The sequence below is a fragment of the Pseudochaenichthys georgianus genome, chromosome 16 (genome assembly GCF_902827115.2).
Source record: "Pseudochaenichthys georgianus chromosome 16, fPseGeo1.2, whole genome shotgun sequence".
Taxonomy (NCBI): Eukaryota; Metazoa; Chordata; class Actinopteri; order Perciformes; family Channichthyidae; genus Pseudochaenichthys; species Pseudochaenichthys georgianus.
In genome coordinates, this window is record NC_047518.2 from 19,052,692 (window position 1) to 19,070,948 (window position 18,257).

Here is an 18,257-nt window from a genome sequence, read left to right on the forward strand (position 1 = left end):
AGTCCACATTTAATTAGCCTCAAAGCAGTCTAACGATGCGGCGCGTTCTCTGCGAGAGCGGGGGGAGACCAGGCAGCACATCTCTCACTATTAGGACTAATCTGATATGTTTGGCACGTTATCACTCGGGACGTTTAAATGATGTCAATTAACACAGGACAATATGTCAAACAGCGTGTCTAAATGGGATTGCAAAAAAAAGCACTATAGAGTTATAGGTGAGTGCAAAATGATGCATTTCTAATGATTGGATATCTATGTGTGTGACGGTTCCTTTTGTGTTCATTTAACAGCGCTGATAACTGACTGATCTGTATCAACAGATCCAGTGATATGAAGGTGTCAGAGGACGGACGATAAGAGGCAGCCTAATAAAAAGGCATAAAAGATATCCAACAACGTTTTAATGGAAGTATACACCTAGTTTAGGAATATACTGCATATTCCTAAATTAAGTGTATTACTCTGTAATCTTTAATTTACTTCAAACCTAGATCCACAAATAAGGAATAATATTTTAGGGTTCAGCTTTTGTAGTGGTCACTCGCACAATTCATTTGAATGTAGAGGTCAAGGTAAAGGTCATAGCTTATAAATGCTAGTGTGTCCAATAACATAAAAAGCTTTTATGTAATGTATTTGCACATCTGCATGAATACCTCGGGAAATAATCAGCTCATCTCATATATTTGTCGCAGTGTTCAAATGAAAACGCCTCTCACCCACACACTGTCTGATGTTTCCACCACTATGGACCGAGGCATTGTGAGAGCGGGGAATCTGTAGCTGAGAGGCAGCATCAGGCTCTGATTATCACTGCACTGCCCTCGATTCCACCGGGTCCGTCTGCGCCGCGTTACGGACGCGTTACCCCTAGTTTCCACTGGGTCCGTCTGCGGCGCGTTACGGCCCGTCCACACAGCGGGGTGCGTTGACGCTTCCCCATTCACTTTGAATGGGGTGATTTCACTTTTAGCCGAAATGCATCGTGGGAAGCGACGTGGAGCGTAGCTGGCGTGGCTCGCTGCAAAAGTTGAGCAATGTTCAACTTTTGACGCCTCGGTGAGGCGTCAGCCAATCGAATCATATGCCAGTACAAGCTCTAGCCAATCAAACCGCTGCTTGTGTGTCAGGGGCGGGAGATTCATGTGATTGGTTGTTGGTCGAGTTTCAGACACGCCCGCCGGCAAGCGTCAGCGCACGCCGCTGTGTGGACGGGCCGTTACGGCCGCACGGTTGCGCCGCGGTGTTCGCAAAGATCGCGGCCCCTCTAGTCAATGGGTGCTATTCCACCAGACGCGCCGCGTTACGTCCCAGAAGCGTCTCGGCGCTGGGCTCCGCTAAAAATAGGATGCAAGTCTATTTTCGACGTGACACGAGGCGAGGCGTTGCAGAGGCGCCGGGCAGGAAGTGGACCGGTCAGAGCATCCAGTCAATCCCCAAAATAAACTAATTTTGCAGACCCTATCCCTCCGTAGTCTTTCAAGTAGGAGGACAAATGCCAGCGTTCTCCTCCGGTTTACAGGCACTGTGTAAATTATATATCTAGAATAATTATGATGATGAATGCATTTTTTTACCACTAAAATACAGCAACACATCTTTGATTCATGTCGTTTATAACTGGAATATTACAATTATTATTAACTTTGTCTGTACAAATCAACAAAAACTGCGAGCCGACACGCAAGACGCTCCGCTTCTGAAACGCGCATGATAGGGTATGACGCCGGAGGAGGCCGGGCCAAAACCGCGACGCAGACGGACCCGGTGGAATCGAGGGGTAACTCCTGCAGCTGAGAGACAGCCTCCTAATGAGGGTCAACAATAAAAACCTTTTTTATTTTAGCTTTTGGCTTTCTGCTCAGAATCTGGTGGCAACATTTACTATGCAAAATGATCTGGTGACAGCGATTTCTTTATTTAAATCCTCTTTGGAAAAAAACGTTGTGATTTTTTTGTTTGCGTGTTCTTTTGAAGATAAGTCACATCTTTGTAGTGTGTGCCGAGGGTAATGAAATATATGTTGTGTATTGTTTACTTAAATGGTTGTGTGTGCTTCAGTTGGCTTCTGTTGGCTTGCTGCTTTTGTCTCCAAAATCAATAATGGTTTACACACTGCAGTAAACAAATAGATACGGTGCTCTGTAACACTATGTCATGGTGTTAATATGTTATAATCTACAGACAACAGAGGATCAGGTTACCTTGTCAAAGTACATCATCCAGGATATTTAGACATTTTATGAGTATAATAAAAAACTTATTTTTCAGACATCCTTGGCATCAGTGTCATCGTCTTTTACTGCTTTCAGTGTGCACATAGTATATATGTCCAGCGTTTACTCAGTAAACCTTGAGTAAACATAAGCTTTGCAGAGTTTCTCCTATGCCTCGCTACATGACGCTGAGCAGGCAGAGGGATAAGCATTTTCAAAATTCATTTAGCAAACTGGCAAGCAACACTGATCTTGTCATTTGTTTTCCTGTCAATAGGGAAATGTCCGCTTTATGCTGTTAAAAGGTGTGCACAAAACCCTGAGAGGCTTAGGGAGATGTAAGATTTGCATATTTGTGGTGTTGTAAGGAGCCTGAAGAGAGCTGTTGAGCTGAATGTGTTCCGGATGAACAGCCTGTGTGTTTAAAAACCGCCACGCTCTACGAGCTAAACGATAATAGAAGCTCGACTGCAGTGTATTGTCTTATGCAGCACTATTGAGTGCATGCATCAAGCCATGCAGAAAAAAGGAGGCAGGTCAATAATCAAACCATTATGTGCCGACAGTTTTATGACTGTAAAAGTTAACTACAAATGCCTGTTACTAATGCGCAATGATGGGGAGCAACCTGCTTAGGTGAGTGCCGCGCTTTTAATCATTCCGAGTGGGTGCACAGGGAGCACTGAGCCATCTGGCCCGCTGCAGTGTGCCACAACACGGCCTCTGGGTCGCGGAGGGGCCTCAGTGCTGCTGCTCACACACTTTACAAACAGCCATATTAAAAAAGATTAAGATATATATACAAACTTTATTAAAAAGGAATAAGGTATTGCTGAATCATTTAATTATTTTATAATGTGAGTGTGGGTAATTATTTAAACCTGATTAGCTGTGACATTAACAGAGAAGAGCCTGAATCACTAGATCAAATCAAGGTTTCAGTTTCAAGAGCCTTCATGAATCACTTCCAGCCTGAAACACGGGTGTGATTGCTGGAGAGAGCGACAGGTATAATATTAGTGCAACCTCTGCAGTGATTTTCCATCATTTAAATGATTCATTATACACAGTGTACTCTCAATGTTAAATCATATGTCAAATTTAAGGCCGTTTAGCATTTTTAAGTGCAATAAACGTTGTTTCTGAAAGAAATCTTCAATCATGATGAAGGAATTATTACGATTTTGACAGGGACTAATCCATAAAGAAGTTTATGATCCTGAATAAAACAATATGCACATTTTGTTCACACAGCACATTTGACATTTTCCTAACAAACCTTGACCGAAAAATAATGAGACATGTTCTGTTACCTCAGGTGATGCGAAGCCTAAATATTCCCAGTCCCACGTTCCGCCGGTAAAACTGCAAGTGAGCAGAGAGAGAAGTTTGCCATTGTGATTCATTGCTGAAATGTAATACCTTAGCTACTTTTGATTATTCCAAACCGCAGCCCTGTTATATTACAGCATTGTTTTTATAGTACAAATAAGATGAGCAGCATATCTGTATTTTACCTGCGCCTGGGGGCCTCAGGAGAGTCATTGGGGGCCACTCCCCGAGCCACTGAGGCCAGGAACTCCTGCCGCTTCTGCTGAACCAGACAGGCTGCCCGGATGATCCTGTGGCGCGGGGTCCGCAGGTAAGGTCGGTTCACCTTCTGAGCCAGGTCCTCCGTCACCATCTCCAAGTCCGTCTGAGGACAGAAAGAGATCTGTTTTAGGAAACTCAGTCAGGAAATGCTTTAATGTATGAAAACTTATATAATAATCTGTTCCGAAACCGGAATATCCCAGGACAAAGTGACCACTGAGCACGTATCTAAAAATGAATTAATCTTTGCCAGCCTTTAAGACAGTGGTTCTCAAATAGAGGTACATTGGGGTACTGCAGGGGGTACGTGAGATTTATTTTAAGTTAATGAAAAAAAGTTAATGAAAAAAAAGTAATGCATTTAAACAAACTACTAATAGTAGATGAACTACTTTATTCAAAAGTTTACAGTAATTCTGGATAATAGAATGGGAAAAATAAACGGGGTGCTCTCTTTTCCTCTCCCTCTCCTCACAGCCCGTCAGTCTCATGCAGCTCGCTGAACCTGTAATAAGTGACCCGACAGTAAAGAATACATATATTTATAACTAGTTTAGCTAGTTCCAGAGTAGATGAACTAGCTTAGTGTCAACAGTCCGTCACAGCGGGGGAGCTGTGATCATGCAGAGCTGCATGTTCTCCGTCAGCAGCAGCTGATCTGATCTCTGATCTCTCGCGTCCGGTTATACTTCACTCGCGTTTATGTCCAAATCTATCAGATCTAGATAGTTCTAGTTAATTATATGACTGCCTGCTTATCAAAGGACCTAAATAATAAGCGTTGCTTGGCAACGGCGTGTGGCCGCAAAGTATAGCGCAGCACTATGCATAATGTTTCTATGAGGGGTCAAAATCCCATGCTCATAAAATGCTCATATATTGTTTTCACGCCCCAAAATAAATAGATATACCAATTTTATGAAAAGTAAGGAAGTTTGAGCAGTGTGGGTTTTATATTAACAGAGTTACACATATTTCAAAACGCGAAGTGTAATAACTGCAGTAGCCTCGCTGTCAGAATGACAAAGATCCTCAGTGAAGCACGAGCCCATGTTTCACACTACATTGTAAGTACAACTTGTAAAAAAGATCAGTTCACTGCAGCTAATGTCGTCTTAGTGTTATTGCATGATGTTAAAATGGGTTTGCCATGAATTTAGTGATGGATTGTAAACATTGGAAATGTAGCATTTAAGTCTTTCTCAGTTACAAGGTTGTTGTTTTAATAAATCAGGCACTGATGGTGCAGCACTGTACCTCTTTATATAGGCATTTTTTTCCCTAACAAATTGTTTTTGCGCTGATCAGGGGGTACTTGGCTGCATATTTTTTTCAAAGGGGGTACATTATTGAAAAAAGTTTGAGAACCACTGCTTTAAGAGACTGAGACCTACAGGACTCCCGCTCATTCATTTTACAGTATTTAAAAAAGGCACAGAATATAAAAGACATCAGGTAAGTATATTCCTCGTCTATACTGGTGATCATGAATTACACAACACTCAGTCTTTAACTAAAAGCTGAGATGTGAGGTGTAACTGGGACAGATTGTGGGGATCACGAGGAAGCAGAGTTCCCGTCTAACACCTCTAATGGCCCATTTAAAACCGGCTGCTGTGAACATTTATCTTTCCTCCTGAATAAGTAAGACTGAGACCTGCATAAGCTCGTAAATCTCCTTCTTTGTGCTCTTGGGCTCCAGAAAGAACCCGCAAGGATAAGAGCACTTCAGGATGCGGCGGGTCTTCAGTAGTTCCAGGACTGCATCTTCAATGAATGTGGTGTCAGGGGGGCCGCCTTCCCCTGGGAGAGAGAAGAAGAGACACTCAGATAACTACGAGTTTTATCCACAGGATTAAAATCTTATCCCAGCCTCAACTACATACACATCCAAGCAGATCAGTACAACATAATGAGAAATCCATTGTGCTTAATGTATTGTAGATACTGTTCTTCTATATTAAGGGATCTAGATTTTAGATCTAAGGTGAGTTTCATGCTCACATTGTGATCCGCAAATGTATCGTGCAGGATAGCCATTTTAACCTTAACCAAACTTAGGAAGGTTGAGTTATGGACATTTACATGTGTCTATCATTGGCAGTCAAACTTAAAGTGGACCTATCATGCTATATTTGAAACATATATTGTAGGGTCATACCTATATAAAACATGTCTGTGAAGTTTTCTTTTCAAAATACCAAACAGATCCTGCATTTTAGCCATGCCTCATTTTGCTCTATTTGCTCTTTTCCAGCCCTGTTTTTGCAAGGGCTGATTCTGCTTTTGTGGCAGACTACAGCGCCACTTACAGGCCTGGCATATGTACAACAGTGTCTCCAGCGCTTTCGAGCGGTCTCTCATTCCCCTGATAGGTGGAGAGTTGCCCATATAGGCGGAGCACCCCTTTTCTGACGTCAGAAAAATTCAAATAATAATCAGCCCCGTTTTTAGAGATTTGGGTATGGAGGAAAAGAGAGAGGGTTGTGTTTTCTGACACTTGGTGAGTTCCCTGACACACTGGGGACACATATTCATGTATAAAAGATATACAAAAGTGCATTTTGCATGATAGGTCCCCTTTAAGGTAAGGTACACTACTGCTATCAGATTCTACTGAAATCCTAACAGAGAAAACGTGGCTATGCTAAACGGGATGTAATTGCCTGCACCGATGGGGCTTAAGAGGACTCTAGACAAAGCTTACTCACAGCTTTCTTGTAACTTACACTTGCCTGCAGAATAATAACTAAACTCGCTGTTGTTAATAAATTATTAAAACACCTTTGCGGTGTTTCTTTCTCCCTCCTGCCTACTTCCAAAAGCTCAATATCAGAGGACTAGATTAAGATTAGTCTGAATGTGTAATAAAGATTGACACGGTTATGGCAGACTGCACACTCACTTCCACTCAGGGCTCGACTGAGCTGCTCCATCTTCTCTTTGGCGGTTTTCAACAGGCGCTGCTCCAGCTATTGTGAGGAACAAAGAAGCTGTTAGACTTTATTGTTGGGTAAAACATTTCTTGAGAAGACTGTCTGACCAAACATTGGAAATGCCACACTGTGAGGCAGAATGAGCCAACAAAAGGTAAACGCAGAGGGCTTTTTTTTTTTTTTAAATCAAGACATTGTGATCTGCTTATTTCTGCTACAAGAATACTGAAAAGGTAGGAGAGAGTCGAGTAATATTGTTAGAGTACAAATAGTTTGATCAGTTTGTAGTGCATTGGAAAGTATGTCCACCTAAGAGGCCCTGGGGCCAGTTTTACAATATGTGTATGTACACAGTGCAAAGCAGACATCATTGAATGCAAACCCAGGCCTGCTCACCTGATAGCTGAGCTCGTGGTTCTTGAAGCGTGTGTAGTAGTGCATAAATCGGTCGAGTTCCTGAAAGCTCTTGTGCTTATTCTCCGCCTGAAAAAAAAGCGTGATGACACACCAGTCACAGTCAATAAACTCCTGAGCATGTTGTTGCCTCTCGGGGGGGAGAAGGGGTGAGAGCAGCCACAGTAAGTGAGCAGTGTCACAGGTGAAATCACTACTTGTGATTGGAGGAATGCTGGTGAAGACGGAGAATGGACTTGTTTTCACCTTTGATGAAGGTGGGTGGAATTGATTGTAAATGGCTCCATGTTGAGAGTGGAAACAAAGCTGGTGTGTAAGTGTATATTTGTGTGTTTCACAACTCACTTATGTCAGCGCCATGAACTCAAGAACCTTCCTGTTAGAGTGAATAAACACACAAACAAGTACTGTTCCTGGCTGTCTGCATACACAGCTTTCGAACAAATTAAGAGATCACTGCAAAATTAGCAGTGTCTCTGGTTTGACTATTTATAGGTATGTGTTTGAGTCAAATGAATTTGTTTTGTATTATTATTATATACCCTACTAACAACATTTCTCTGTGTTGGAATTCATCAGACACTGGAATGGAATGGCTGCCATACATGTAGAGCTCGAGAGTTGAGTGGTCTCTTAATATTTCCCAGAGCTTTATGTGTTTGTGCACCTTTAAATTCAAGAATGATTAGGGGTGTATGTATTTATTTCGGGTTGATTGACTGTCGATACGAGCTATGCTGATGCTACCAAAAATGTTAAGAGGGCTTCATTTACTGGGGAAAAGTGCATTAATAATCCAATATTCATAAACGGGGTATGAGGAACAAAGTTGTAAACATCCTTTTGTGGGAGCTGTGTTAGGTCTAATGAATTGCCTTAAGCGACGTCGTGACTACATCACTAACTACTAACATGACACACCCATTTCATGAATATCAAAAAAGCCATTTCCTTTGGTCAAATTGCAAATGCTTTGTCCCAAAAATGCAAATCATCATGTTCAATTGTGTGCTGACTGTTACATCATGTATCCTTTCTGTCATTGAATAGTGGTACACCCTAAAACATCATATCATAGATGGTTGAACAAATTGTCTTAACGTGTCAAACATATTCTGTGATTTCTTTGTTCATGTGTCTAAACTTAATGAATTGCTTTAAGGGGAATGTCACTGATAAAGGGATTTGTCTTAAGCTTTAGAGCAGCAAATGATGAAAGGTTCTTTAAAATAGTTCAGATATTACATTTCTCCTTTTGCTACGCTGCACTGTAAAACAGTCTTTTATATTTTCTATATTGCAATTACATGGTGCGTCAATAAATTATAGCCAAGGTGTAAATGTGAATCGCGTCCAATCCCTGGAGGTGTGTGTGTGTGTGTGTGTGTGTGTGTGTGTGTGTGTGTGTGTGTGTGTGTGTGTGTGTGTGTGTGTGTGTGTGTGTGTACCTCTTCAGTCATCTCCTTGGACTGCTCCTCCACCTGCTGGATGACCTCGTAGCGGGTGCAGCGGTAGTATCCTCCGGTCGAGGAGCTGTGCTTTTTCCACTCCTCCAGACAGATCCAGCAGAAGTCATACTTACACTGAAGGGAGAGGAGAAACAAATATTACAATTGAATATGCTCTGCTCAGCTGTCACAACAGAAAAAGGTTAACCAAATGCTAAAGCTAGTCCGGCTACACCGGGGTGATTTATATTTCATGAATTGTCATGACAGAAAACAACGCAGATGATGTGCTGCGACTCCTCCAAATATGATTAAATATGAACGCTGGATTTTTTTTGTTGGCATTAACAAGGCTTATTGAAATCTAAATAATTTGTACTGCTCTCAAAATTAAAATAATTAGGTGAAGGATATTTTAAAAGTCAGTCAGAGTCAATATCTACTTTCAATCTTAATCTTCTGCCCTTTTACAAATGGCAGAGTTTAATAGGAATCACAGGGTATTTGTCTTGAAGCGAGCGATAATTCCTCGCAGCTTGCTTCCACTGGAAGGCACTCATTTTAGATCACCAGCTCCCACTGGGTATAGTAGAACAACAAAACACTACAGCCACTCCAATCCGCATCCTATTTGGGTTTAAGCGATTTCTCTCGCCTCAAGTCGGCCGGAGCAACACGAAACCCTAAAGGCTGAGACCTCTGTTGTCCTGGAAACCCCACGCTTGCATGACACTCCAGAAAAATCAATACTCAGTAACAAAGTGAGAGGACAGAAAAGACGGTGCGTGAATTGGTGAGATTTAAGATAAAAAAAGAAAGCCAGACGGGAAGGAAATGGCTGTGAAGGGACAAAGAAATGTTCCTTGGCAACACTGAGTCCTGTGTTTCCAAGCAACTGGGGTAAAGCCATTTCTAGCAGGTAATAACGGGTCAAGGGGCTGAGCCCTTAGTGGCCTCTTCGCTGAAAGCTGCTCCATTCCTCCCAAACTAATCTCCATCTCTAGTCAGCCTCTTAAAGCAGGATGGAGACAGGAGAGCGCTGTCACCGTGACAAAAGGAGTGCGGCTGTATGACTGCACTGTGCTGCTAACATGGCCTGCCCTCCAGCGACAGGGCTAGTGACAGAGCTTCAGTCAGGAAACATGACTGTGATTATCTGTCTCACACTGACTGACTGAGTGCCTCTGTTCCCTTCAATCACCTGCGTATCATTCTCTCTTGTCCATCTTAGTAAGACAGGCTGTGCATGATAACTCAAGGACTTCTCCGGATGGATTATTTGTTAGCATGACAGTTTCATAAGCCCCCATTTGTAAAATAATCTTTCATAATTATAGCAACACTTGGCTTATAGCAGCTTGACTGTGATTACTCATTTGCACCTTTCAGCATGCGATGATAACCTTCACAGAACAACATATATTCTGACTTCTTAAGAAGAATGTTATCGGCTAGTTTAAAACCACAACTACTCAACTTTCTAATCAGACTTATCAGATGAGACCAAGGTGTAAAATATCACCCGAAAGACTAATGTTGAAATAAATAACACAAAGCCAATTATTGGGTAATGAGCGATGAAAAAATGGTGTTGTGAGATGTTTGGAAGTTAAATAGGGCGAATGATCACAAACAAACGGCCCTCCAGAAAGATTTAGTTTAGAAAATGATGTTGCCACATGATTTAAACAAGCATACTGAAAATGATCAATTATCAATCAAAGTCTCTCTTCGTTTTCTCCTGACAAGAAGTATGTCCAACTTGCATTTCTCAGTCACTCAGCTTCCCACTTTTAGGACATCTAGTCTGAGGGAACAGGTAATCACAACTAAATAAATGTGTATGAATGCATGCATAGTGTACACACTTAACAATAGCATAAATGAGTAAAGGTCTAAAGCCCAAATAGAGACCCCTATATGCTGAAATGTTTGCTACAAAGCTCTAAGCTAGATATGTTTGTTTTTTTAAATGGCAGTTGTGTTCCATACCGTGTTACACTTGTGATTGGTTTGTATTGAGGAAGTTTTCCCAATCAGAAAACAGTCTAGTGAACTCACTCTGGCCAGAGTAGCCTGGCTCACATCAACCTGCCTCAGTGAGACAGGTATGCGACTCCTCGCTGGCCCGCTTACCTTGGCACACTGCATGTGGTTGCACCCCTCGTTTTTCTGTATCGGGGACTTGCAGTTGGCGCAGGGTTTTGAGTTAGAGCGCAACCACAAACAATTGGCTGCATCTTCGTAGGCATCGCTCACACCGGCCACTTCAACAGGAGGAGGGGGAGGCAACAGAACAAATAAAGGCATAATGAGACAGAATGACTATTAGCACAGAATCAACACAGACCACTGCACTGAGTGGGAAATTGTGCTGCCTGACTAATGTGTATTGCTTATTTATTTTTGCTAACACCTCCCAGGATGCTCATGCAGCAACCCACCCCCTCCCAGTCCCCACACACACGCTCAAACTGAATAATTGGCTATTATCAAAGCCTCTCTGATGGGCCGTTTGAAATGCCAGGATAAGGCTAGGGAAATCGAAGGGGAAGACGGTTCCAAAGCAAAATAATTGTTTTTTATCTTTCAACTGTCACAAAGAAGTTGCACTTCGGAGTGACTCGGGCCATCTTAAATCATCTATTAGATTGCCCACAGTGCAATTACTGATTCCAAACATTGAGTTATGTCATGGGTTTATATTTTAATTAATAATTCATCATCAACATGGTGGATTTGAATTGGCTTTGTGCTAAACGGTTTGTAATTACTGTGGTTTATTTCCAGTTAATGTAGCTCCAAATCAATCACTAAAGGGAGCCTGGGTTAGAGTCTAAACTACTTTGTTACGACAAATTAAAGCCAGGTAGCTTGACACGCGTCCACTTTTATAACTGACTAAAATAAAGGATTATCTTAGTATTAGTTAGGGTGGAGGTCAGGATATGAGGGTGGAGGAGCTCGGAACGCAATTAAAGACATTATCTATGTTAAAACAACAAAAAGTTTGAGATTTAAAAGCAAAATGCTGAGTTCCATGTCTTAAACTAAGTGAATTGATGTAAATACTCACATTCCACAGGTCTCATCTCGCAGACTTTCTGCTGCCACAGCTTCCATGTCTCACAGTCACAGGGCTCATGGGCCTCACCTTGGCACTCCCTGGAATATACACACACAGATTAAGGGGATGCAGACCGTTTTAATAACCCAAAGTTCACATTCTGTCCCTGGACTGTATAAATAAAAAAAGTCAAAAACCCCATCAATTGACCCTATATGCCTTTCAACCAAATGCCTTCCTCATGTCAAGGGAACTATTAAAGTCAGACCTGTGTTACATCCAGTTTCCATTTCCAAATGTCATGTCAACTGCACTCCTCAATGAACCTGACGAGTGAACCTGACGGCTGCCTTTAGGAGCCATAAGGTGAGGTGCAGTGAGGTGGGTAGTATTAGTTAGCGTGGGGGAGCTCGGGAGGCAATCACATTTTCAAGACTTAGAATATATAAGAACATACGTGTATAAGTGCACTGGTTTGATTCTATTTATTTTAACATGTGCTTGCCTCTTTATTTAATATGACAGTCTACTCTTTTATTTTGTCTTTTACTGCACTGTTCTCTTTGCTGTAGCAATTTAAATTCCCCTGCTGAGGGACAAGGATTTCTGATGGCAAAATAATAACATATTAAACAAAAGATAAGTGTTATAATAATAAATAATAATAATAATAATATATTTTATTTATAAGCGCACTTTTCATTTGCGTAAACAAAACTCAAAGTGCTACAAAATTAAAAATTAAAAAGGGTGAAACAAAACAACAATAAAAAAAAAACAATTAAAACAACATAATAAAAGCTGTGACATTCATGCCCGCATGGCATAATGTGGGGGATTTAAAAATCTAGTTAAAGGCTATTCTAAAAAGATGCGTTTTTAGGCCTTTTTTGAAAGCCTCCACAGTCTGTGGTGTCCTCAGCTGGCTTGGGAGGGCATTCCACAATCTCGGAGCAGCGGAGCAGAAGGCTCGGTCTCCCATGGTCTTCAGTTTTGTCCTTGGTGGGATGAGGAGGTTTGCCTTTACTGAATGTAGGTTCCTCGTGGAGGTTTGTGGGGTGAGCAATTCCTTGATGTAGGAGGGAGCATTTCCATATATGCACTGATGAGTGAAGAGGGTGATTTTGTAGTCAATCCTGAGTGAGACCGGGAGCCAGTGCAGTGATTTGAGGATGGGTGTGATGTGTTCGTACTTCCGCACTCTCATCAGGATCCTTATCAAGGTTTCTTGTCTCTATGTTAACGCAAGCTTAAGTTGGGAGGATTTTGGCCCAGCCTAGCAGACTGGAAGACTGGTATTATCCAGATGTTGAGAGGTACCTGGTTTTTCTACCAAGAAATCCTTTCCCCCATACTCTGAGCTTCTTAAACTGCTGTTTGGAAACTCCAGGGGGGCTGTCATACAGCCTCGCTCAGCAGGGGCTTCCATCTAGCACCTCCATCACTGCTGTTTCTTTGGAGAGATTGTTCCCAGCAGAGCTTCAGAGCTCTCTGTTGGACAGAACTTGGGCCTCCTGAAAATGGCCAATCTTTCCTAGTTACTGGGTTTCTCCTGACATCCAAACTCTCAGAAGACTCTTAATGATTTCAACCTTTTTCTCTATTTCACAGAACTTCTAAACATGTTTCTAATTTGTCATTTTAAAACTCTGAATGCAAATTCATTGTTTAATTACACATACAAATACAAAAATAAAGACAAAAACCCTTCTTAACTGACTTCTAATTGATGAAAACATGTTATTTGTTTTAACCTTGTTTTGTTTTTAATAATATCCATCCGTGTTAGAATCCAAAGGGAAGTCCAGATGTAAACAATAATACACACAGACTACATAAATGTTAACATCTTCTTATAGGGTGTGGTACTTATAACTGACCAGCAGAAGAGATGGCCTTTGCCACAATCCACAGCCGGGGCCCTCAGGAGGGGAAAGCTCAGAGGGTCTGAGTTGGAGGTCCCGGGGCCCTGGGTGCTCAGCCTCACCGCCCTTTCACACCCTGCCTTGGGACACCAGCGGATTGCCGGATTGTTCTCCACAAACGCCTGTCAAGAGATGAATCAAAGGAAGGTATTTTATAGAGGGCCACTCTATTACACTTTTTCTTTTCTCTATTAGGTTTGAACGTTTCTGCTGTAGGACATCAGTGAAACAATAATGTGCCGCTGGATGTTAATTTAATTTCTAAAGGCTTTCAAATCTGAGAATATCATGAATTAAACATGTTTAGCGCTTTCCTTTCAAGTCCAAGAATATCTGTCTACTCACATCAATGTTTGACCTACCATGTCAGTCAACTGGCGTCTGTATTCAGTGTCATACACTTTTAAATTGAACTGCAAAGAAGTATGCGTTTATCTCTGAAGGTGACAATATCATTTAAATAATATGTGTAGAAGGTTTATAGTTAAAATAAATCTCTGTCTGTTTTGTTATCTTGTCACCTTGATGTCAAACTGGAGGTAGCGCTTGTCCATCTCCCTGGAAACCACACTCTCAATGACTTCCACAGGCACTAGCTGGTAGCAGTCGAAGGCCGGGCAGAAGATGTTGTGGGCTTCACCCTCTTGGATCTTTAGATTTAGAAACCTGAGGAATTAGACATTGCAATAAGATGAAGACAAACACATGCTGATGTAGGTAAAGGATAAGGGAAATAGTTCAACCCTGAGCAGATTGGCAAACAGGACAAAAATATATTATAACCTACCCTTCCCAGCATGCTCTGCAGAACTCGTGGCCGCAGGACATGTCAACAGGTTCCTCGAAGACGGTAATGGAAGACAAGCAGATACCACACTGTAACGCAAAAGAAAAGAAATACAATCTGTCATAAAGCCACAGTACAAATAGGTTCAAGTCGGTCTATATAAATAAAGTATGCTATAACACATGATTAAGTACAATTTCAGTACAATTCATATATTATTACAATACACTTTGAAGGAAGATGAAAACAGCCTTTGAGAATAGGCTGACGAGGCTCTTCTCAACATGTGGCAGTGGGTGGCCTAATTGTAATGCTAAATGGTGGGATGACTAGAGAAGGAAAACTGTGTCCTATGACCTCTCATTAGCATGTGGCTCACAGGTTACTGCTGTGTGATCAGATGTGTTTCTCACATCAACAGTAACCAATGGGGCAGTCACACTCAGGCCTTGTTACAGTGAAAGACTGACCTTAGCAAAAGACATAAAGGAGCCAGTGTACTTCGACAATGTAAGTATTGATTTGGGAAAGAGCAGAATGTGATATAATCAACTGTAACCTTTAAACGGGCCCGCGAGTGGACCCGCTCCATTGGCATTGCTGTTTGAGGCACAGAGCCACACAAAAAGAAGCCGTAATCATCTTTCATCCAAAAGGATTATGGCTTCTAACACCAAACTTTTCAGAGACTGTCTGATTCCCCCCCACAGGTAGCAATGCCATTTCTAAAGCTTGAAAGTCTCTGGTCACCAATGGCATGAAAACACCAATGGATTTATTGAAAGGATCCGCTTTCCATTATATATATATGTATATATATACACACATTATATATATATATATATATCGCAGCATATATCTTTAGGCAAAGCACCCATTTGAGTATATGTATCGTTTTTTAGCCGAGGAGCCTTTACAAGATAATAATAATAATAATAATAATAATAATAATAATATAATATAATGAGATGATATAATGATAATATACTGGTTCTTAGAGTAATTTGATTTAGGCAATTTTTACACTTTTATAGTACTAGTAATGTGAAAGAAGAACACGAGAGAAATATATTAGAAAGATAATATACATGTATTAAAAATGTATAATTCATTTGAAATAACTGCTGGTGCCTTTATAAAATATCAAAGGCAAATCAATAGAAAAGGGCTATTTTGAAATGCAATTAAGAGAACACACACACACACACACACACACACACACACACACACACACACACACACACACACACACACACACACACACACACACACACACACACACACACACACACACACACACACACACACACACACACACACACACACACACACATGTGTAATTTATAATGTAGAATGTGACCCCCTGGTAGAGTGCCACGGACCCCAGGGGGTCCCTGCACCACGCTTTGAGGCTGCGGCCACACGAGGACGAATTTGGTCGTTTGCGTTACTGTTTAGTGTCATATAGACCGTTCGGCCACACGAGGACGACCGAATACGGCACTAAACGACTGAGGAAACGATAACGGATCCCAAGGTGGATAGAAAGGCATACGCAACTCTCTGGGGGGTCCAACGGCTCCGTGTGTGCGCCCTATCCGAACATTTTCAGATCACTGATAGTGATTGCGCAATAGCCCCGCCTCTCCCCACCTCTTCTGCTCACCTCCGTTTACCCCGCGCCATTGCTGAAGTGTTTCGCCACCAACAACAACAACAATGGCGGATCGCAGAGTTGCTATCGTGCTCCGGACGCTATTGACCATGCTACAGTTGTTTGTGCAACATCTACAGCAATAATGATGAGGCAATAGCCCCGCCTCTCCCCACCTCTGCTGCTCACCCCCGCGTCAAAGTAAACTGCACCCTGAATTCAGATTATTTATCTTTCTCTCGCGAGTGAAGTCTAATCCGACAGGACGGAGACACGCAGCTCTGCTCACCTGCAGCTCCTCCCGCTGCAGCAAAACACACACTTCAAGTCAGATCATCACCCTTAGCTATTTTAATTACCTCTCAAACTCCCTAAACTAGTTATAGATATGTTTATTTTTTACTGTCGGCCGGGTCACTGATTACTGGATCAGCTGCTGCATGAGACAGACACAAAAAGAGAGGCTCCGTGTATTTTATTATTATATTATATAGAGTCGTTATTCATTTGTTTTAAAGCTCAATAAATAACAAAGAAGACCTTTGACCGGCACTTTTATAATTTTGTCCGGAAGATTTAAACTTTAATACACGTTGCCTGGTGAAAAACTCTGCCCGGTTCCCTCGGCCCCCACCGCGGAGAATAAACAGAAGGGCAACCATGACAACCATGCTTCTTCGCTGCTTTTGTGGAGGAAGTTACAGCGCCACCTACAGGCTCCTGCATATGTACTGCAGCCTCTCCAGCGGTTGGAGCTAAACAGAGCGGTCTCGTGTGGGCAGACACTATCCGGATAACTATTGCGTGTGGACGGAAGCTTGTTTGCGATTGCGTTTGCGTTAATCCTATGCGTTTAGCCGTTTTCGTCCTCGTGTGGCCGCAGCCTGAGAATCACTGAATTAGAGGGAAAGTACCCAACTTCACTCATTGAATTCAGGTCTTGAAAACACTATTGATCACTCCGGCTTTCCAATGAATTAGATAGATAACTTCTCTTTAATCTTTAAGTATTTATATGTTCGCTTTCATTGTCTTTTAAACGCAATATATTTGTATCTATTTATTTGTTTGTTCCAGCCATTTCTTTTTGATCACGTTTTAAATGTTAATGTTTTATTAATGTTGTATGCCTCTGTAAAGCACTTTGCCTCGTGTCTGAATGGTGCAGAGTATATACACTTGCTATGCTTCCAACCTCTTCTGGGAAAGCCTGGTTGTTATCAAACCCATTCGATGTCTTCACTGCAGTCTTCTTTAGTGGTGTCCAACGAGACAAAAAAACATCTCCCAAAAGGACATCTCACATTACCTGGCATCATTTCCATCCTCACAACTGTTCACAAAGGAGACTGCTGAGGGAAATGTCAAGCGTGTCTGATAATGATCAGGAACCCCCAGACAAGGTCAGCCTAATGGGAGGAGAATTGAACAGGGGGGGTGCAGCAGTGAGGCTCAATAATGTCCTGAAGACACAGCTGTGGGAAATATGAGGGTTTGACAGCACACTTGCATGTCTATGACTTAGCTGTAGTTATTGCTAGCTCACAAAATGTGGGTTTTATCTTTTTGGTTGTTAAGTTTAACTTTTTAGAGAGTACTTGATACCTTTTTATGTTAGATGTAAAGTGGAAACAATTAGCAGACAGCGTTAGACTCCCAACACAACATCTGGAGCGCACTAAAGTTTGATTACTTATTATTTCATGTTTAACACAAAAGGAGGAGTTTGCTATGGAACATTCCTTCTACCCTCTTGTGTTGTCCCTCTCATTGGCCTATAGACGGTAAAACTGTGTACACTCATAACTTATTTAGAAAGTATTTTAATATTCTCTCTTGTTTAGAGCTAACAACATAATTAACGGACCCCTTCGTTCTCCTAGGAGTAGAAAAGTGCTGATTGTGTTTATGATGGCGGGGAAGACTAACGGCATGAATACTAATGATCGCTAGCAATGTAGTGCTGGGAAATAATGCAACATTATGCAGAAAGACAGGTGTGGCGGTGCAAATTAAAAGATATCAGCAAAGACACTTCAGGAAAGTCTGTATCCTCGTAAGGAAAAACACTGTTCTCCTGGATACCCCGCCAGCTACTTCTTCTCCATGCCCTTACACCCTAGCTTCGTCCTCGCTGCTGGAGGAACTTCTTGGTCAGGGAAACAAGCTGCTCCCCAGGCGACTCTGATTCTAGTCTATTTCATCTAATGGCTC

General features: G+C 41.8%; 1 protein-coding gene across 1 annotated transcript in view; it reads right to left on the reverse strand.

Annotated features, from left to right (window-relative positions):
- LOC117460530 (ankyrin repeat and IBR domain-containing protein 1-like) overlaps window positions 1-18,257 on the reverse strand; it is a 51,826-nt gene that overhangs the window by 5,520 nt on the left and 28,049 nt on the right. Inside the window, exons 7-17 of the mRNA XM_034102000.2 lie at window positions 14,390-14,478; window positions 14,124-14,268; window positions 13,558-13,724; window positions 11,687-11,775; window positions 10,747-10,877; window positions 8,611-8,745; window positions 7,145-7,231; window positions 6,718-6,784; window positions 5,470-5,615; window positions 3,737-3,915; window positions 3,533-3,584 (exon numbers count right to left, since the gene is read on the reverse strand). Coding sequence (XP_033957891.2) covers window positions 3,533-3,584; window positions 3,737-3,915; window positions 5,470-5,615; window positions 6,718-6,784; window positions 7,145-7,231; window positions 8,611-8,745; window positions 10,747-10,877; window positions 11,687-11,775; window positions 13,558-13,724; window positions 14,124-14,268; window positions 14,390-14,478 — 1,287 coding nt within the window. The remainder of the gene's footprint in view (window positions 1-3,532; window positions 3,585-3,736; window positions 3,916-5,469; window positions 5,616-6,717; window positions 6,785-7,144; window positions 7,232-8,610; window positions 8,746-10,746; window positions 10,878-11,686; window positions 11,776-13,557; window positions 13,725-14,123; window positions 14,269-14,389; window positions 14,479-18,257) is intronic.